The sequence below is a fragment of the Eremomyces bilateralis genome, assembly GCF_010015585.1.
Source record: "Eremomyces bilateralis CBS 781.70 unplaced genomic scaffold P152scaffold_2, whole genome shotgun sequence".
NCBI lineage: Eukaryota > Fungi > Ascomycota > Dothideomycetes > Eremomycetales > Eremomycetaceae > Eremomyces > Eremomyces bilateralis.
Genome location: NW_022985068.1, coordinates 1,833,575 through 1,852,100, shown reverse-complemented (window position 1 = coordinate 1,852,100; position 18,526 = coordinate 1,833,575). Strand labels below are relative to the sequence as shown.

At 52.9% G+C, this 18,526-nt stretch overlaps 6 protein-coding genes across 6 annotated transcripts; 4 read left to right on the top strand and 2 right to left on the bottom strand.

The window, feature by feature from the left end:
- The first annotated feature begins 7,817 nt into the window (after positions 1 to 7,817).
- P152DRAFT_454902 (uncharacterized protein) lies at positions 7,818 to 8,474 on the top strand. The gene is made up of 2 exons (XM_033678677.1): positions 7,818 to 7,873; positions 7,929 to 8,474. Exon 2 carries the CDS (start codon positions 7,963 to 7,965, stop codon positions 8,290 to 8,292), a length of 330 nt encoding a protein of 109 aa, XP_033538303.1. The 5' UTR covers positions 7,818 to 7,873; positions 7,929 to 7,962; the 3' UTR covers positions 8,293 to 8,474.
- Positions 8,475 to 8,620: 146 nt separating this feature from the next.
- P152DRAFT_454901 (uncharacterized protein) lies at positions 8,621 to 11,008 on the top strand. Its single transcript, XM_033678676.1, has one exon. The coding sequence runs from the start codon at positions 8,835 to 8,837 to the stop codon at positions 10,671 to 10,673; it is 1,839 nt and encodes a 612-aa protein (XP_033538302.1). The 5' UTR covers positions 8,621 to 8,834; the 3' UTR covers positions 10,674 to 11,008.
- On the bottom strand, positions 10,629 to 11,958 carry P152DRAFT_454900 (uncharacterized protein). Its single transcript, XM_033678675.1, has one exon. The coding sequence runs from the start codon at positions 11,705 to 11,707 to the stop codon at positions 10,844 to 10,846; it is 864 nt and encodes a 287-aa protein (XP_033538301.1). The 5' UTR covers positions 11,708 to 11,958; the 3' UTR covers positions 10,629 to 10,843.
- A 509-nt stretch (positions 11,959 to 12,467) lies between these two features.
- On the bottom strand, positions 12,468 to 13,494 carry P152DRAFT_133332 (uncharacterized protein). The gene is made up of 2 exons (XM_033673787.1): positions 13,021 to 13,494; positions 12,468 to 12,965 (listed from the first exon to the last, which is right to left on the bottom strand). The coding sequence occupies exons 1-2, from the start codon at positions 13,351 to 13,353 to the stop codon at positions 12,648 to 12,650; spliced, it is 651 nt and encodes a 216-aa protein (XP_033538300.1). The 5' UTR covers positions 13,354 to 13,494; the 3' UTR covers positions 12,468 to 12,647.
- Positions 13,495 to 14,279: 785 nt separating this feature from the next.
- On the top strand, positions 14,280 to 15,458 carry P152DRAFT_133222 (neuronal calcium sensor 1). Its single transcript, XM_033673786.1, has 4 exons — positions 14,280 to 14,424; positions 14,674 to 14,759; positions 14,839 to 15,134; positions 15,191 to 15,458. Exons 1-4 carry the CDS (start codon positions 14,417 to 14,419, stop codon positions 15,368 to 15,370), a joined length of 570 nt encoding a protein of 189 aa, XP_033538299.1. The 5' UTR covers positions 14,280 to 14,416; the 3' UTR covers positions 15,371 to 15,458.
- Positions 15,459 to 16,555: 1,097 nt separating this feature from the next.
- P152DRAFT_388996 (uncharacterized protein) lies at positions 16,556 to 17,171 on the top strand (the record flags this gene model as incomplete). The annotated part of the gene is made up of 2 exons (XM_033675961.1): positions 16,556 to 16,899; positions 16,958 to 17,171. Coding segments are annotated over 2 exons (558 nt in total), but the record flags the coding sequence as incomplete, so codon positions are not given.
- Between the last annotated feature and the right edge of the window lie 1,355 nt (positions 17,172 to 18,526).

Here is an 18,526-nt window from a genome sequence, read left to right as displayed (position 1 = left end):
ACATAGTTGATCAACACCCAGTCGACCGTCATGTCGGTGCCAGCTCAGAATGGCCCAAGATGGCGGCGAGACCACTTCAGCAGAGAGTCTGCTTCTCCTTCTCCCCCAGTTGCATCCCCTCCGAATGGACGGCCGAAATCATCCATATTATCCTCATCCTTCCCACTATCCGATCGAACCAGCCATGCGCGACATCAATCCTTCTCACCCATGGTGAATGCTCCCTTACTTTCTCGAAGCGATTCCAACCGACAGCGATCGAATTCTCACAGAGGTGCTACGCATTCGACGGGGACATTTGCACCGCAGTTCATTAAGACTGAAGAGATGCAAGACGGCTATGAGAAGGTGTCTGGCATTGAAGGGGAGAATGATTTCTCCGGAAAGAGATATGTCTGGCTGAAAGACCCGGAGAAGGCGTTCGTGAAAGGTTGGGTTGTGGAAGAACGCGAAGGGGGACGTTTACTGGTGCAATGCGACGATGATACCCAGCGCGAGGTCGATTCCGAGAGCGTTGATAAAGTCAACCCCGCCAAATTCGACAAAACAGACGACATGGCCGAGCTCACGCATCTGAACGAAGCCTCGGTGGTTCACAACCTGCACATGAGGTATCAGTCAGACCTTATATACACATACTCTGGGCTATTCTTGGTTACGGTCAACCCATATTGCCCGCTGCCGATCTACACTCGAGACTACATCAACATGTACCGTGGTCGAAGCCGCGAGGACACAAAGCCGCACATCTTCGCCATGGCCGATGAAGCATTCCGGAACCTTGTGGAGGAGGGCGAAAACCAAAGCATACTGGTGACGGGTGAATCTGGCGCGGGAAAGACAGAGAATACCAAGAAGGTCATTCAATATCTCGCTGCTGTGGCAACGTCAGACACCCCGAGGGCTGCTAAGTCTGGTGGGAAACATCTCTCCAACCTTGCCGAGCAGATACTGCGAGCCAATCCCATCCTCGAGGCTTTTGGAAATGCCCAGACCGTCCGGAATAACAACTCCTCACGGTTTGGGAAATTCATCAGGATCGAGTTTACACGATCGGGGCAAATTTCCGGCGCTTATATTGACTGGTATCTGCTGGAGAAGTCTCGAGTGGTCCGGATCAATTCCACCGAACGAAACTACCACATCTTCTATCAGCTTCTGCGAGGAGCGGATCGAAAGATGAGGTCAGACCTTTTGCTGGACGGCATGGAACTTAACGATTTCGAATACACGAAACACGGAAATGATGCGATTTCCGGTATCTCCGATCACGAAGAATGGAACTCTTTGATTGAAGCCTTTTGCATCATGGGCTTCTCGGAGAATGAACAACGGTCGATCTTGCGCGCCTTGGCCGCAGTCCTTCACCTGGGTAACATTACTGTCATCAAAGAAAGCCTCCGTGCAGACCAAGCGTCGCTTGACTACAACGCCGAGAAACAAGCTGAGAAGGTCTGCAAACTGCTCGGTATTCCATCAGAGCCATTCATCAAAGGTCTCCTCCATCCGAGAGTCAAGGCCGGCCGCGAATGGGTCGAAAAAACCCAAACACCGGAACAAGTTCGCGCTTCTATCGATGCGTTAGCAAAAGGCATCTATGAACGATCATTCGGCGACCTCGTATCGCGTATCAACCGGACATTAGATCGAAGTGGATCCAGCAACGAAGACACGCACTTCATCGGCGTCCTTGATATTGCGGGTTTCGAGATCTTTGAAGAAAACTCATTCGAGCAGTTGTGCATCAACTACACCAACGAGAAGCTTCAACAATTCTTCAACCACCACATGTTCGTCCTGGAACAAGAGGAATACGCACGTGAGCAGATTGAGTGGAAGTTCATCGATTTTGGGAAAGACCTCCAGCCGACCATCGATTTAATCGAGTTACCAAACCCGATTGGCATATTTTCGTGTCTTGACGAAGACTGCGTGATGCCCAAGGCGACCGACGTATCCTTCACAGACAAGCTACATTCATTATGGGATCGGAAAACGCCCAAGTACCGCCGCAACCTTCTGGCACAAGGCTTCGTCTTAACCCATTATGCAGCAGAAGTCGAGTACTCCACGCATAACTGGCTGGAAAAGAACAAAGATCCTCTCAACGATAATCTGACGGCTCTTCTCTCCCAATCTTCTGATCAGCATGTGGCGCACCTGTTCGTGGACTGTGGCGATCCATCGGATGGAGACCCGACTCGCTCGAGAGTCAAGAGAGGGCTCTTCCGCACGGTTGCACAGAGGCATAAGGAGCAGCTTTCAACGCTGATGTCGCAGCTTCACTCCACCCACCCACACTTCGTTCGATGTATTCTACCAAATCACAAGAAACGGCCCAAAAATTTCAGTGCTCAGCTCGTCCTCGACCAGCTCCGCTGCAATGGTGTCTTGGAAGGCATCAGGATAGCGAGAACTGGATTCCCCAATCGCTTGCCGTTCGCGGAGTTCCGCTCGCGATACGAGGTTCTCGTCTCCAAAGACCTTCCCAAAGGATACATCGAGGGCCAAGCCGTGGTGGCCATGATGCTTGAGCGGCTTGGAATGGACCGGGCTCTCTATCGCGTTGGCATCACTAAAGTGTTCTTCCGTGCTGGCGTCCTTGCCGAGCTCGAAGAACGCCGTGATGCGCTGATCTCGGACATCATGGGTCGCTTCCAAAGTGTAGCCCGTGGTTTCATCCAGCGTCGTGCAGCGCATAAGCGACTATATCGAGCTGAAGCCACCCGGGTCGTGCAACGGAACTTTGCTGTGTACTTGGAGCTGCAGGCCAGTCCATGGTGGCAACTGTTTGTTCACATGAAGCCGTTACTCGGTGCGACTCGACAGGCAAATGAGGTCCGGCGCAGGGATGAAGCAATCAAAGCTCTTGAGGAGAAGATGGGCTATGAAGCCGAGGAACGATCGCGCGTGGAGGAGGACCGCCGGCGTACGGAGATTGAGATACAAAGAGTCCAGCAAACACTCGAATCAGAGAGAGCGCTTGCTTTGGACAAGGAGGAGATCTTCAAGCGACTTCAAGCCCGGGAAGCGGAGCTCGAAGATAAGCTTGCTGGCGCCATCGAGGATCTCGAGAAGACGGAGGATCAGTTGGATGCACTGATGGATGCGAAGAAGGCTGCTGAAGAAAAGGCAGACGTCTGGAAAGGAGAGCTTGAACAAGCCGGTATTATCATTGCCAAGCTCGAGGCTGAGAAACAGGACCTAACTTCTCAAATCAACGGTCTGGAGCAAGGCATTCAAGAACTGGAAAATGCCAGATCCCAACGTTCCGAAGAGGAGGAGAGCTTGATGCAGGAAATCAAAATGCTTTCGAGTCATCTCGCACTCAAGGAGCGGAAGATGCAGGATCTGGAGCAAAAGCTCCTCAAAACCGACCAGGACATGGACATCAAACTATCCCATGCCACGAAGGATCTCCAATCGAGTAAGAGACAAGTCAAAGAATTGCTCGACGAAAACAGGCAAATTCGCCAACAGATGACGGATCTGTCTTCCACGTCAACGAGTTTCGAAGATCTTATCAGGAGGAAAGAGAGCGAACTTGCTCTCTTGAAATCCGATGTGAAGAAGTATGAGTCGGACAGAAAATCATTCGACGACGAGAAGCGGTCGCTCGCCTCCAAACACGATAATCTTCAGACTCGTCTTCGAGAGGCACAGGCTCAAGTTGAGGCTATGAAATCTCATCAGTTGCAGCTCGAACGAGAAGCGGCCGATTCGAAGAAGATGCTGGAAGATCGCATCTCGGAAGCTCAGGGACGAAAAATGCTCGAGTCCCAAATCGACGACCTGAAATCGCAACTGTTCCAAGTTCAGACGGAACTGAGCCGCGAACGACAGTCCAGGGATGATGTCCAGATGCTTGGGGAACACAAATATCAAAATATCAAGCGCGATTACGACTCACTCAACGAGTCGAAGATCATCATCGAGAAGGAAATGTATGCTCAGCAGGATGTGTTACGACGGGCAACCGAGGCCCGGGCAACGGCAGAGCTGGAACGCAAAGAGTTCCAGAATGAACTGCGCGGCCTCCGTGAGAAGTATCTTGCTCTGCAAGAAGAGAAGCTGGAGATCCAGGAGGCAGCTGAACGGACAGTGTCTCGGGCGGCGAACGAGCGACAAGCAGCCTTGCGGAAGGAGATCGGCCTCAAGGATCAACATCTTGAAGAGATGGAGACAGCAAACGCTGAGCTTGCGGATCAAGTACAAAGTTTAACGAGAATGCTCGCCGATTCTGACTCGTTTAAAAACCGAAACGACAAAGAGAAGGATAGACTGGAGCGAGAACTCGTCACCATCAAAGGACGTCTGACAGCATCCGAGAACGATAATCGCGCCCTTCTAAATAAGGTCCAACAGAAGAACTTGGACATCGCCAGATCCAACTCTCGCGCAGGCGACACCCAGCGGTCCCGAATTGCGCAGCTGACCACAGAAAAGTCCAAGGCGGAAGAGGAGACCAAACGACTGTACCGCAAATTTGAGGATGCTCAGCTCACCATCACCAGTCTCGAGAAGCAGAAGGAGAAGTTGGCCTTGAACCTCGAGGACCTCAACCACGAGGTGACCCGAGAGCATAAGACAAGCCGAAATGCCGAGAAGATCTCCTCAACCGTCAACATTCAGCTTGCAGAAGTAAATCGCAAGTTGGAAACTGAGCGGCAGCTTCGGACCCAAGCTCAGGCAAACACAAGGGCGGTGCAAAATTCCCTGGACGAGTCCAACAAGGAGTTGGCTGAGTGCCGCAATCACCTCATCCTTCTCCGAAAAGTCTTCGACCCCACTCTGCCTGAGGGCATGGTGTCCTATGAGGCAGCCAAGCCCGACATTTCGAAGGCGGTCGACCTAGCACAGAGATTGGAAGCCGCACAGCAGACACTTCATGTCGCCAACGAGCGATGCGCTCGCGCAGAGTCACAGTTGGAAGAAATCCGCGCCAAGCATGAGGATGATATACATGACCTCGATACCCGTCACTCCAATTCGAAGCGAGCTCTCCTGGAGGAGTTGAACTCCAGCCAGATGAATACACGAACCCATCAGTCGCCCGCCGCGCAGTATCGCAAAGAATTGGAGAATCGCAAAACATTCTCCCCGACTCACACACCCCTGGCGCAGCGACATATCAGCGATGCCACCAATAACTCGGCTCGCTCCGACCGCACCGTTGACACCGTCACCTTCAGCAACAAGCTAGACCTCGCCGCCGAACTCGAAATGATCCAGACCCAACTGCAGATGTCTGAGATGCAGAATAAGCACTTGCAGAACCAAATTGATCGGTCCTCTCCAAGCAAGAATAGTTGGGTTGGTGACGAAAGTCCCAGCCTGCGGCGCATGCAGAAGCTCGAGAGAGAGAATTCCCGACTGAATGACATGCTCGATGACAGTGCGAAGAAGGTGACTGTTCTCGAGAATAGCCTTCAGATGGGCCATCTTACCTTGCAGGAGGTCCAAACGAAGAGTCACGAGGAATTGTACGATCTTCTCAATACCCAAGAACGGTCCCGGAAGAACCTGTTGCATTCTCACAACAGTTCCATCAACGAACTTGCTGACGCAAAGGCGGCCTTCGAGGAACTACGGCATGTCAAGGCAGCGAAGGAAGTCGAGTTGCGAGACGCGACGTCGGAGTTGGAAGACCTGACCTACGAACGCGAGCAAGAGCAAGCAAGCCACAACCAGCTCCTTCAGGAGTTCTCTGATCTCCAAATTCGGTTAGACTCGGAGACAAGCAAATTGGTGGATGCCAGCTCGAGCTTGAACCTATACAAGGCGCGGGCTGATGAGTACTTCAGCAAGCTGGAGCAGGCCGAGATCGCGGTTCTGAAAGCTTCCCGTGCGGAACAATTCGCGAAGTCTCAGGCAAGGGAGGCTGAGGAGACTTGTGCCAGCATCATGGCCGACCGGAAGCGCATGGAGGACACGGTTGAGGATCTCACACGGCAGACGCAGAGCATGGAAGTCCGAGTTGAGGACCTCAGCGCGGATCTTGACGGTGCTCTGCAGGCCAAGAAGAGACTTCAGAATGAGCTCGAAGATTATCGCTCGCAGCGGGCCATGGACATCGAGGATAAGGAGTCGAGCATGGAGCAGACTCGGAAGAAGTATCAAACCGAACTGGCCTCGCTCAACAACGAGCTGGAGATCGAGAGAGAATACGTCATTCACGCACGAGAAGACAACGGGCGCCTCCGTGAGGAAATCGAAGAACTCCGTGGTAAATGGGATGACGAAGTTCTCAACTCCAGCTCCTGGGCGAAAGAGAAGAGCCGCCTTGAAGTCGCACTCACAGACGTGTCCAATGCTCGTGACGACGCGGTGAATGCCCATAACGAGGCGCAAAGCAAGATTGTCAACACCCTTAGCCAAATCCGAAGTCTTCGAACCACTGTAGACGACGTCTCAAACGAGAGGGACGCGCTAGCCAAGGAGAAGAAGACTCTTGAGGGTCGACTTGCTGAAGCTGGGGAGCGTCTGGAAGAACTGGTGCGCTCTGAGTCACCCTCTATGCGCAACGCAGCGGCAATGGATAAGGATATTCTAGGGCTGAAAGCAAGGTTGGCCCAGCAAGAGGATATTGTTGCTGCAGCCGTTGGGAAGATGCGTCGTGCGGAAGCACTTGCCCAGGACACACAGAAGGACATTGCCTTGGAGCGAGAACAGAACGTTCAGCTGCACAAAGAGAAGGCAGCGCTGGAGAAATCAGCCAAAGACTTGCAGCTCAAGGTCGTGGACCTTGAGACGAAGGGCTATTCATCCGTGAGCTATGACGTGAGATACTTGAACGGCAGGATCCAAGAGGTAAGTTTCGCATCCATCCATCATCACCCAAGTTTCTCTAACATTTCCATAGCTCGAGAAGTCTCTCGAAGATGCCATGAACAACTCCGCCGCATCCGCCAAATCCTCCCGCAACATCGACCGCACGGTCCGCGACCTTCAGAGCCAGATCGATCGACGCGAGAAGCAGAATGGGTCTCTCACCGAGGACATCAACAAAGCTCGCGATAAGATCTCCGGCCTCCTTCAGACCATCGACGAGCTGCAGTCCACCGACTCCGCATCGCAACTCGCCGCCAAGCGGGCCGAACGCGAACTCCGGGAGGAGAAGGAGCGCTGCCTTCGACTAGAACGCGAACTCGAAGGGTGGAAAGGCCTCCGCGTCGAGCGAGGCAGTCTGCGGGCTGGTCAGGGCGGCCTGATCGCCGTGAGCGAAGCTGGGGACGTCCGAAGCAGAAGAGGGAGCTCCATCGGACCATCGCCGCAGGCGATTGGAGGGCTAGATGGTGAAGGTCCGCCGCCGAACCGGCAATTGAGACGGGTCAGTGCGACAAAGGGTTTTTTGTAGTTGACGTCGTTCCTGGTTCGAAAGGTGCTGTGGATTTGTTAGGAGTGCCCAGCATTGGGGACGACGTACGGAGCGAGGTTTCATCGATCAGGTCGGAGGCGTTTTTGTGAAGGTCAGGGTGGGAATGGAAATGGGATGAACCTCACGCAGCAGCAGCATATTTTGGGGCTTCGGAGTGTATATACGGTAATTAACGGTATTGCAATGAAACTTGTACCTCTTTCCCCCCACCCGTGATGTCGTGTGTGGCTTCTGTTTGCTTTCATTCCTTAGTTTGTTCGCCCGTCAAGAAGACGGAAGCTGTCATGCCTTAGCTAAGGAGGGCGGATTAGTGGTGTCGAGATAGTCCAGGGTCGAAGTCTGGGGAAGTCGGCGGTGACGTCGTTTGTAAAACGGAATTGCCTCCGCCCAGTTTCGCACTATTAAAGGGTCGAGAAAGCCGTGAAGTTTTTGTAGTTCTATTTTTATGCGTATTGGATTAAACTACATTTTGGCTAGCATCCGGTTTCAATACTAGTAAAAGTTTTGGGTTCCCTGAACTTGACAACAAAGTTCTAACCAGCTGAGCCAGATCCAGTTCATCGACAAATACATCGCAAGCAATCATGTCGTTTCCCGTGGTCTTCACCTTCGAGGGATCTGCACGACATGAAGTGCTTTTCATCAGTCCGCAAACCAAACTTGCGCTACTCAAGCAAGATATCATGGCATGCCGGGACTCTCCCAACTGTCAGGAGCTCTTGTCCAAGTACAACCGATCGCAGAGCGAAGAAGTGACGAAGCTCACGGTCCGCTGGGCACGAGAGGGACGGGATCCCAAGATTTTCCCGTCATCTACGATCATCACTGATCAGAATTGCGAGGCGGTTTTCGCGCTGATGCAGGTCGGAGTTGGGAAGGATGTTTTGGAGGTTCGGATAGGTGAAGCCGAATAAAATGAGCTACTGTTGGAGTTGAGGATGGGGAAAAGATTAGGAGTTGAAGACTGAGGATCTACGGGGGATTGTTTTGTCACGGAGCTGTCATCTCATCTGGATAATTAGGATCTGTATTCTGTTATGTATCCTTTCGGCGGCTAAGCTTGTAAGACGATGGAATCAATATCATTTTGTTCATCAAACTTTGATCTGAGTTGGTCTGGCCTGATCATCATCATTCTGTTGAAGATGATATTAGCCTGAGGCAACAAGGCGCCAAATCGAGCTGCGACATGGATTGGATCTGGATGAGATATTGGATGACTGGGCTGGAGTGACTCCATCTCAAGTCCTGTAGAACACCTTTCATTCTCTGGGACAATATTAGTCTTTCTTGGACCGATAGTGTGTGGATTTTGTTTCATTTGCGTTGTGCAAAACATTATTAGACATTCAGGTTTCCTTGTCTCTGGAACATCTGAATACAGCAACGTCCACTCCATCAGTAAGGGTCAGGCGGCATCGCCTGCCCAGTTGGACCGCTTGGGTATCGTTTCCTTATGCCGAAGAAGCAGCGCTTCTCACAATCCGCTCATTACAAGAACACGGCTCCGTCCGGTTCGTACTCTAATCCATCCGCCAGCTCATCGCGGCAAGATGTCTCTGTGAATGATCTCCTCGCCCGCCACCGTCACGCCTCCACCCCACCACCAACCGCGGCCAAACGAGCGGCGGTAGAACGAATCGTTTCCTCCCCAACCCTTCCCCCGAACATACGACAGATCCTTGATATCCCTGAAAGCGACGCTCCGCGACCACGGCCTCCTCAGCGTCGAGGGCAACATGGCACCAACGCTCGTCCCATGGCGCCGACACCTCTGCGACATGCAGCTGCGAATGCCATCCAAAGGGCAGCAAGGCCTCCGCCGGGTCCGGCTGCACCGCAGAGCTGGTTGACCGGTGATCTCGATGATCTGGACCGTAGCAGACATGCGCCCGAGGACGTGAAACTCCGAGCCAACCAGCGCATTGACGATGCGCTTCGAAGGCGGAGGACGCATCCTGGTGTGCGATGGACGTTTTCGAGTACCAGACTCAAGGGTGAATCTTCCAGCAAGTCGAATCGAGCGGATGATGCAGTATACATGCCAACCCCTGGGAGTCTTTCAGATATGACGCTAAAGAGCATGGCGGCAAATTGGGAGTTCATTGTGGAATATGAGCAATTGAACTTAGCCACTCTTTCAGGAACACTAAAGAGCCAGCTTCTAGCCTACATCGGTATCTTCGGCCCGTATGATGGAATTGACCTTGTTGGCCTCAAGACACTTTTCCTCACAAATGAGGAACTTGAAGGGGCAACTGGAGGGGACGAAGTCGAGTTCTTGAACTTATCAGGCTTACTGGGCGGCAGACTGAGTTGCCTAGATCTGAAGAGATATTTCGAGTCATCTGGGAATGCCAAGCGGAAAGTTGAATCGGCTCAGACATCGAAAGCGCGATTTCCCGAAGACGAGATTCCCTTGTCCTGGGATGCTGAACCAGAGAGCGGTGGTGTAGCTCTACCCGCGTCGCTAAACCTACGATTCCCTTGTTTGACCCGGCTCTCCCTCGCCAATCCCTCCGCAAAGTCCGCATCATGGTCCGATTTGCTATCCTTCTCAAAACATTTCGCAACACTCACCCACCTTTCACTGGCATACTGGCCAGTGCCAACAAGGACCCCCCATGCGACCACCGCCGTCGTGGTAGCCGACCGCGCCCCTGGCGAAGTGAGCCTTGGAGGCACACACATGTACTCTGCTATGGATGAAGACTGGCACGAAGCCGCCAGCATCCTCCGGCAGTTGAGCAAAAACACCTACTGCCTACGCTGGCTCGACCTCGAAGGCTGCCACCAGTGGCTCAAAGTTCTGATCTATGGGAACAACAACCCGACCTCACTCCACGGTCCAGATGCACGGTCAACCCGTCCTTGGCTGACGTTATCCCAAGACCACAACTGGGAGGGCGCCTCGTCCGAATTCGAAGCATATTTCACCGAGCCGCCCGGCCCAGACTTCAACTCGTACTGGCGGCAGATCCGCTACATCAACATGTCGCAAGGCTGGATCCCGTCCGACGCGGGCGCCATCCAGAGCCTGCCGGCCGGCATGATCTCGATCGAGCTGCTGGACTACCTCCGCAAGCGCTGGAAATCCGGGCGGCCGAGCATCCCGATCCAACCGGATGCGTCGCTGCAACAGGTGAGGCAGTGGATCTTGCAGGAGCAGTTGGCAAGGGAGATTGCGCGCAAGATTCGGCAGGTGCGCAGCGGTCAGGGAGGCCTGTATTGTGAGGTGGATTGTGGATGGGGCCTGGATGAATTTGAGGGAGCAGAGAGTGGGGAGGAGGGATAGGCGATAGCAGCCACTAACCCCGAAGACGAATAAGTTTTGTCATCCATAGCTGAGTCTGTATTGCCAGGCTATTATTATAATATAACATCATTCGCTTGAGCCTTAGTGAAGACTTGTTCAGCTATGGGTTGGGTATCTGGCTTGATTGTATACTGTTAAATCGATGCCATTCATTCATCCGGATCATATAGATCGAACCCTAACGACGGCTCTTGCTGCGGCACCGTCTCTCTCGGCCTACTAACCCCCCCAGTCCCAACGTCTGCAGCCTTTGCCGGAACCGCCGTCTCCTCCCGATTCTCCTCCACGCCACTATCTAAAACCTCCGTCTCCACCTTCCCCTCTTCCATCCACACCGGTTTCACCCCCCTGATCGCCGCCAGCGTCCCGTTCTTGATACTCTCCTCATTCGGCCACGGCATAAACGGCGCCCGCGACATCTGATCCAGCCACACGCGCTGGTCCTCCGTCAAGCTCTTCCACCCGACGCCCATCCCCCGCCTCGTCGCCTCCACCTCGCCCTTGTCCTCCGTCCGCCGTCCGTCCGCACCTAACGCCGACATTCCCGCCCCCATCTCCTGCCCCTGTTCGCCGTGCGGCAATGTTTCCGTCACAGGTGCGGGCGGCGGTGGCTCACTCAGTGCTTGCGTCGGGGGGACGGTAAAGCGGCTGATATTCCTCGCATAGAACAGCAGCTCATCGACGGTGACGGGACGGGGTTTCGCCGCATCTTCGTCCGACGGGGTGGACGGCGTCGGCTTCGCGGCTAGCAGCTCCTTGCGCGTGTCGGCGACGCGGCGGAGGGTGGATTGGATGTGCTCCTCGAGGTGGGTGATCTGGGAGCGGAGGGTGAGGATGTAGGTGTGGTTGTGCTGGTGGCGTTCGAGGAGGGCGAGGCCGGAGCTGAGGTCGGAGTCGGCGGCGAGGAGGTCGGTGGCGGTGGAGGGTTGGGGGTTGTAGGTGGTGATGGAGTCGATGAGAGCGTTGAGGGCGGTTTCGACGCGGTCGAATTGCGTTTGGAGGATGGTGTCCATCTTCGGAGGGTTTCTATGGCTTCATGAACCGAGTTTGATTTCTGCCAGCAGGTTCTAGAGGTAGTCAGAGACTGTGGACCGTTGCTGCATTGGTGGCTGTTCTAGATATACCCAGATTGGCGAGAGCGGTTTTATATCAAGAGAGTGGAATCCGGTCTTTGAGTTCGGGAATTGTATCAGGTGCCAAATAAAGTACTGAACCCATCATCCTCAGTTGTACCAAGGTGCAACAGTATCGACGTTTTACTCTCCCAATGTTTCAATTCAACTAATGTGAGTGAGTGAGTGAGTGAGTGAGGTCAATATGGTGCCTTGTTGCCTCACTATGTCGCCCGTTGATGCCTTATTGATCAGCCCAGGCCCCTCCGGGGGGACGAAATTGAATTACGTTTCTTGGCATTCCCCCAACCATCACCACCATTATTACAGGCAGGCCCAATTCGCTCAAAAACAACATAATACCAAAAAGTATGCTCTTTTCCTAATTAAGCAACTACTAGAGATCTGTTTTAGTGAATTCTCCGCCGCGTTCTGGTTAAGATCGTGGGAACTGTGCTTAGGGGAATGCCAAGAAAGGTAACTCAATTTCTTCCCCCCCGGAGGGGCCACTGAGCCAGGCCTAAGCCGTCGTATTATTATGAGCCCTGTTTCCTCCTCCTGTAGTCATCTGCTAATTTTCAGATTCAGATGATACATGTTGCAGCTGAACTAGCATTGGGCGGTCTAAGCATGCAATTGGAGCGGATATTAGAGTGTTGTTCATGGAACATGGGAAGACTTCATTGTAATCTACAAAAGCAGCCGATCGTTTCAATAAGATCACGGTTCCAGGTCCGATCCCGCTTCTCTTGCTTAGGATTGATTTCCGTGTCCGTTTGAACCATGACTGCCACGGCGTTCCTCCAGACTAGCTTGCAATCGAGCCCCACCCCACGGCCGACTATCGTGAATCAAAGGTGAGACGCCCTGGACCGTGAATGATCTCGTCAATGATATCCAGGACCGGATCCACCATCATAGGGTCTTTGCCATGTACATAAGTGTTAGGCATAGGGATCAAGGTCTCAGCGGTGTGCGGTTCCGAATGAGCTTGGGCTGCGTTGGAAGAAGTCGTATTTCCTTCATTGGGCGAGTTTCCTTCGCCGGGCGAGCGCGGTTTCGGTCCATAACCGGCAGTGGAGGGCACATGGGTTTGTTTGACATGATGTGCGAACCAATTCTGCGGGGCCCTCACCCTCTGGGAAGTAGCTCGCTTGAACTGTGAAATGTCAGGCTTGGCAAACAGGTCTCGATCATCGTGGAGATGTCACTACCTTCTGCATCTTCTGGCGCATTCCTCGACGACAGGTTGACTTGTCTCGCCAATCGCAGATCTTCTCAATGTCGTTCCATTCTAGTCCTCCTTGACATGGTAGCCACAACGGCTTCCAGGTGTCGTCTTCTGGGTCGTGAACGCACTGTATGTAGGAGTAACAGTCATTCGGGTGGGCATAGAGACAGTCCTTTGGACCTAAGCATCCGTTCGTTTGTATTATATCCTCCTCAGGGCATACGAAAGACTTCACATAGGGATCGGGTCGATAGTGACGGTAGATTAGCGTGCCGATGATGATGGTGAGGACAATAGGTGTAACAATGAAGACCATAGCGAATCAGTGGAAAGGAACAATAGAGGACACCGGGTAACCAAATGACGGAATAGACTCTAATAGGCCAAAATAGGAGAGTAAATCGCAACACTTGACGGATTGTTGGTTGAAGTGTTGGACTGCGCTGATGTTTGGTTTACGATTGGGGATTCCCCGTTTCCGCCATCTTAGTCCTCTGATTGAAGCGGCGCCTGCCACGACCGACTGAATCCTCCCGTCGCCTTGCGCTTGTCATATTGGTGGTGGTGACTGCAGCTCCTCTCATGGAGCAACGAGAGACTAACACGTTGTTTCCTTTACTGTGGTGGAACTATACGTCGTTACGATGTCCCATATGTAGGCGCGAGACTGGACTGGGTGTGAGACTTCGGAGTATGGGGATGCCCAACTCCAGGAGGATGTCAGGTTGGACAGATGTTGGGTATGCAGCAAAGTTGTAGCGAAGATGCAGGTCCAGGCCATACAGATTAGTGATCGGAGCATCTAGAATGGGTGAATCCCGGCACGGTGCCCATCGCTGTTCCTCATTGGCAGCTTGACCATGCCGTGCTCAAGATGTAGCAAATGATAATGATGATACAGGTGAAAAATGTTCTGGAGGGTTAAGTTGCTGCGCCTCACACTGTCAGTACGTTGCAACTTAATTCGGTTAGACTCCGCTGGGACGGCGCTTGGTTGACCTCACGGCTCACGTCCTTACTAGTTACTACTATGGTACGGGCACCACCACCGGCACCACCACCAGGAGGAGGGTCTGGGTCTGTCAGTCCACACTCCACACCATGACATGCCTGATGCCCACCACCTCAGATACCACTGTTACCTCCAACTCGACACAGGTACATCAATCATACTCCGTACGTTCCCCTCTTTCGCCTCCGCGACTGCGCCTTTTCCTGAATATTGCCTCTTAAAGACTCCTGCCACTTGGAATTATAATCTCTCCCCTCTCAATTCCCAATCCTCTGTTTACGCCCGCGTGGAATCGAGTCCCTCTCCCAAACCGCTGCTCGAAATCTGAGACCGTTGCCGTTGGCGCAACGAGGATCCGATCGCCAATATGGGAAAGTCGTAAGTTCCCGTTGCATTCCTTTATACGATATCTTCGTTCGCGCAAACCGGTCGACCCGACGATCCCCGTTCCCGTCCATCCCGCTTCAGCGTTGGCATCTGCGGGTGAGCGCGGTTGGAGGTGTCTTCCCACAATCGAGTTACCAGCACTTCATACCTGTCTTCCGCTCGATCAAATGTTCGAAATGGCGCAATTATACAGCGAGCCGTATTGAGGGGAAGCGCAAGCTGACATTTCCCTCGCAGTCAGAGTAAACTCTCCCAGCAAGAGCTGGCGGACCTGCAAAAGGCCACCCATTTCGACAAGAAGGAACTCCAGCAATGGTACAAAGGTCCGTCTACTGCGCAATGGCTGCATTGAGTTAGGGGGCGTCGCTTGTCCACGTAACATTCTACTGACACATTCGATAGGCTTTCTAAAAGACTGCCCCTCGGGCATGCTCACCAAAGAAGAATTCCAGAAAATATATAAGCAATTCTTTCCCTTCGGCGACCCCTCATCATTTGCCGATTACGTATTCAATGTGTTCGATGCCGACAAATCCGGGTCGATCGATTTCAAGGAGTTCATATGCGCGCTAAGCGTAACGAGCCGAGGGAAAATGGAAGACAAACTGGACTGGGCATTCCAGCTATACGACATTGATGGCGACGGAAAGATCAGCTACGACGAAATGCTGGCGATCGTGGAAGCCATCTACAAAATGGTGCGTCTTCAATCGAACATGCGCCTGCGCAGTGCGAGACTAACCCGTCACGTCAGGTTGGATCCATGGTGAAGTTACCCGAAGACGAAGACACGCCGGAAAAGCGCGTACGGAAAATCTTCCGCATGATGGACAAGGACGAGAACGGCAGCCTGGACATGGCCGAATTCAAAGAGGGATCGAAACGCGACGAGACCATCGTTAGCGCCCTTTCACTATACGATGGGTTAGTGTGATGACGTCTACCCCAACGATCTTCCCCTCGCAAGAACTTGTGCGGGCTTCGGCGTTAAATTCAGCTGTTTTGGGTACCTTTCTGGCGGAAGGGGTGAATCTGGGGGCGTTGGAGCGAGAACGGTTGGTGGAGAGAGTCCCAGGCAACTGGCTGGATCGTTCCCTCCCGAACGTCCCCCTAACCCACAACTGGTGATTGATGATGGAACGATGTCTTCCATGAGAGCACGCGCAAGCATGCTGTTACGGCTTTTTCGAATATTTTTTGTAACGTACCTGTAGTTATCCCCATTAGCGAAATGCGGAAAGTGGACGAACTAGTACCGGGACTCGCGCGTGGTTGCAATAATCGATGTTCGTGGCGGAGCACGATCGGGATGCATGACAATTCCGGTCTGAATAGGGGAATACTAGGGCAGTGCTGCATGCCATGGCAAAGCAATGCTGCAGCAGTTTCACGGTATTGATCACAACATCATGGCCAAGTGATGCCTCCTGAAACCCATCCACATCTGTGCCCAGGTGTTGAAGATGTGACTGTGACGCCCTGTGAGTCTGTGACGTCCTGAACTCCTGATGGGAAGTGACAGACGGAACTTGCCGTCCCTATCGATTGCCCAAACACGTCCTTTCACCTCGTCCGCAACATGGAGAGAATCTCCCACCACTTTGAGCCTCCATCATCGAGCTTGGGAAGGCTCATATTTTCATAGCCTTCACGGCCCCTTCGTCTCATTCGTTCTACTTCTTTGCTGGTGTTTCGGGTCTCTTCAGCTTCCATTTTCCAGGTGTTCCGGTTCAGGGACATCATCTCGACTCGCGCCGTCGCCCGCTTCATGTCGATCCTCGCGTATTCCCTTGATTGAGCGGATCGACGAGCCGAAGTAGGAAGATACAGACGGAGCGCAACGATCTCTGTAGAGTGGAAATCATGGCCGAGAGCAAACGGCAGTCCATCGGTGGAAAGCCACCGGCGACCAAGTCCGGTTTCACCGAGCCAGATATGGCTCTCGCAAAAGCGATTGGTGCAAGGTACGTGACCTCGTCATAGTCTTGTTAATCAGATATATATCATCGCGAAGCTGGTGTTCCCTTAGCGATCTTTCTGGCGGCACCATGAGCTGAAATTCTCCCCATCCGTCGAACTAACCTGTCGCAGAGTCAGGATCACCACTTCCTCAGACGTTGTCCTTGAGGGCACCCTCTTCACCGCATGTTCTGCCACCAACCTTGTGGCAATTAACACCGCGCCCCCTCCTCCGAATCCAAATGCATCAAACCAGCCGGGCGATTACCACATAATACCCGTCTCGCAGATCAAGTCATTCGAAGTCCTAAGCCTTTCGGCGGATGGCTCGCAACGCGATGCAGCAATCTTCGAGACCGCAGTACCGGCTATCTCCAAGGTCGATATTGGGGCGCTGAAGGCGAGAGAAGAGGCGGCCATTCGGAAGTTGAAAGAACAGGATATGACGCGGGGAAAGGGCGTAACTAGGGAAGCGCAGGAGATATTTGACGCGCTACACAGGATGTATGCTCTTCCATCCTCCAACAGTATCTATTGCTCTCTAAAACTAACTCGAACACAGATTCCCCACTCGATGGCACGGTCAGGCTATCATTGTGAACGACGCGGTCATCATCAAATCGCCGTATAGATTAGAGGATTGTCAGGCCGAAAAGGACAAGCAAACCAGCTTGGTCCAGGTCAGGAAACATCTAGAGGCGTATATGAAGAAGAAAGGTCAGCAAGGCGTGAAACCCGCGGTGGCTACCCCGATTCCTCCGCGAAAGGGCGGGTGATCAAACGGGAATGCTGCAGAAGATAGCTCTCGTGTGCTTGGATAAGTCGAGCCGGAAGGGAAAGGCCTAGCGTTGCCGTAGCCTAGAAGCGGAATATATTCCATGAAACGCAGCCTCATGGCACCATATTCGAACTGTGACCGAACAGCTCGTAGCTCTCACCTGATAGCTCCGACATTTGAACAGGAAACTCAAAATTCTGATTGGTACTTGGAATTGGTTGATGCATCTAGGAAAAAATCATGGTACGCCAGGTTCCCAGATACCGAAATGACTGCAAAGCTGACTGATACTTTGTGATGAGACAACCGCCCTCCAGGACCCCAGGACCTCGTGGTGCCAATCTATGCTATGGTATCAACCTTGCGCTTCTTGGAATTGATTACCTCCTCAATCTTCCCAAACATCATGTTTCCGCTGAGTTCTCGCAAAGGGGATGACTGACGGCCTCCAGGTGCACTCGAGCCGTTCTTCCAATTTGTTTCCGGTCCCGACACTTCGTTCAGTTGCACATCAGCAGCTAGACCTTGAATCTCTGGGAACGGACTGAGGATACTTGAGATATCTCCCCACCAGTGTCGGTGGGCCTTATACCACTGCACGGTCCGCTGCAGTCCTTCATCAAACCGGACTTTCTGCTCCCATCCGAGCTGCTTCAGCTTGGAATCGTCCACGGCATACCGGCGGTCGTTGAACGGACGATCTTTCGTGTATTCGATGGATTTAGCGACGTCGGAATCTTGGATTCCGAAGACCTTCAGGAGCTTGTAACACAGCTCCATATTGGTGACTTCGTCCGCTGAACCGACGTTGAAGATCTGCCCGACCGAGCCTTTGTGTAGGATCGTGTCAATCGCGTCGGCAGCATCGGAGGCGTACACGTAACGTCTACTGTTCAGCCCATCACCATGGAGGACGAGCCTCTTTCCGCGCATCAGCAGGTTAATGAACTTGGGGATGACCTCTAGGATGTTGTCAGCTGATGAACCCCTCTCGATAGACCGAACACTCACTCTCGGGATATTGATGAGGACCGTAGACATTGTTGCCTCGAACTATGATCACCGGCGACCGGAAACTCCTCATATACGCCGTCACCATCATTTCCGCGGCAGCTTTGCTGGCAGCGTACGGGTTCGTTGGAGACAGAACGCTGTGCTCGAGGAGATCTTCGTCGTCATCGCCCACCTCACCGTACACCTCATCCGTACTCATGTGGATGAAGCGCTTGATGTTCACGGTCTTGTGGTTCGCACATTCCAGCAGAACATGCGTGCCCACCACATTGTTCACCGTGAAGTTGTACGAGTTGCCGAAGCTCAAGTCCACATGTGACTGGGCCGCGAAATGCAGGA

Bases quoted from the DNA above. Each gene is read 5' to 3' on its own strand.
- P152DRAFT_133332 (XM_033673787.1), bottom strand. From the start codon at position 13,353: ATGGTCTTCATTGTTACACCTATTGTCCTCACCATCATCATCGGCACG. The intron at 12,966-13,020 runs GTAGTGACATCT...GACATTTCACAG, and splicing joins TGCGCCAGAAGATGCAGAAG to TTCAAGCGAGCTACTTCCCA.
- P152DRAFT_133222 (XM_033673786.1), top strand. The intron at 14,760-14,838 runs GTCCGTCTACTG...CACATTCGATAG, and splicing joins ACTCCAGCAATGGTACAAAG to GCTTTCTAAAAGACTGCCCC. The intron at 15,135-15,190 runs GTGCGTCTTCAA...CCGTCACGTCAG, and splicing joins TGGAAGCCATCTACAAAATG to GTTGGATCCATGGTGAAGTT.
- P152DRAFT_454900 (XM_033678675.1), bottom strand. From the start codon at position 11,707: ATGGACACCATCCTCCAAACGCAATTCGACCGCGTCGAAACCGCCCTC.
- P152DRAFT_454901 (XM_033678676.1), top strand. From the start codon at position 8,835: ATGCCGAAGAAGCAGCGCTTCTCACAATCCGCTCATTACAAGAACACG.
- P152DRAFT_454902 (XM_033678677.1), top strand. From the start codon at position 7,963: ATGTCGTTTCCCGTGGTCTTCACCTTCGAGGGATCTGCACGACATGAA.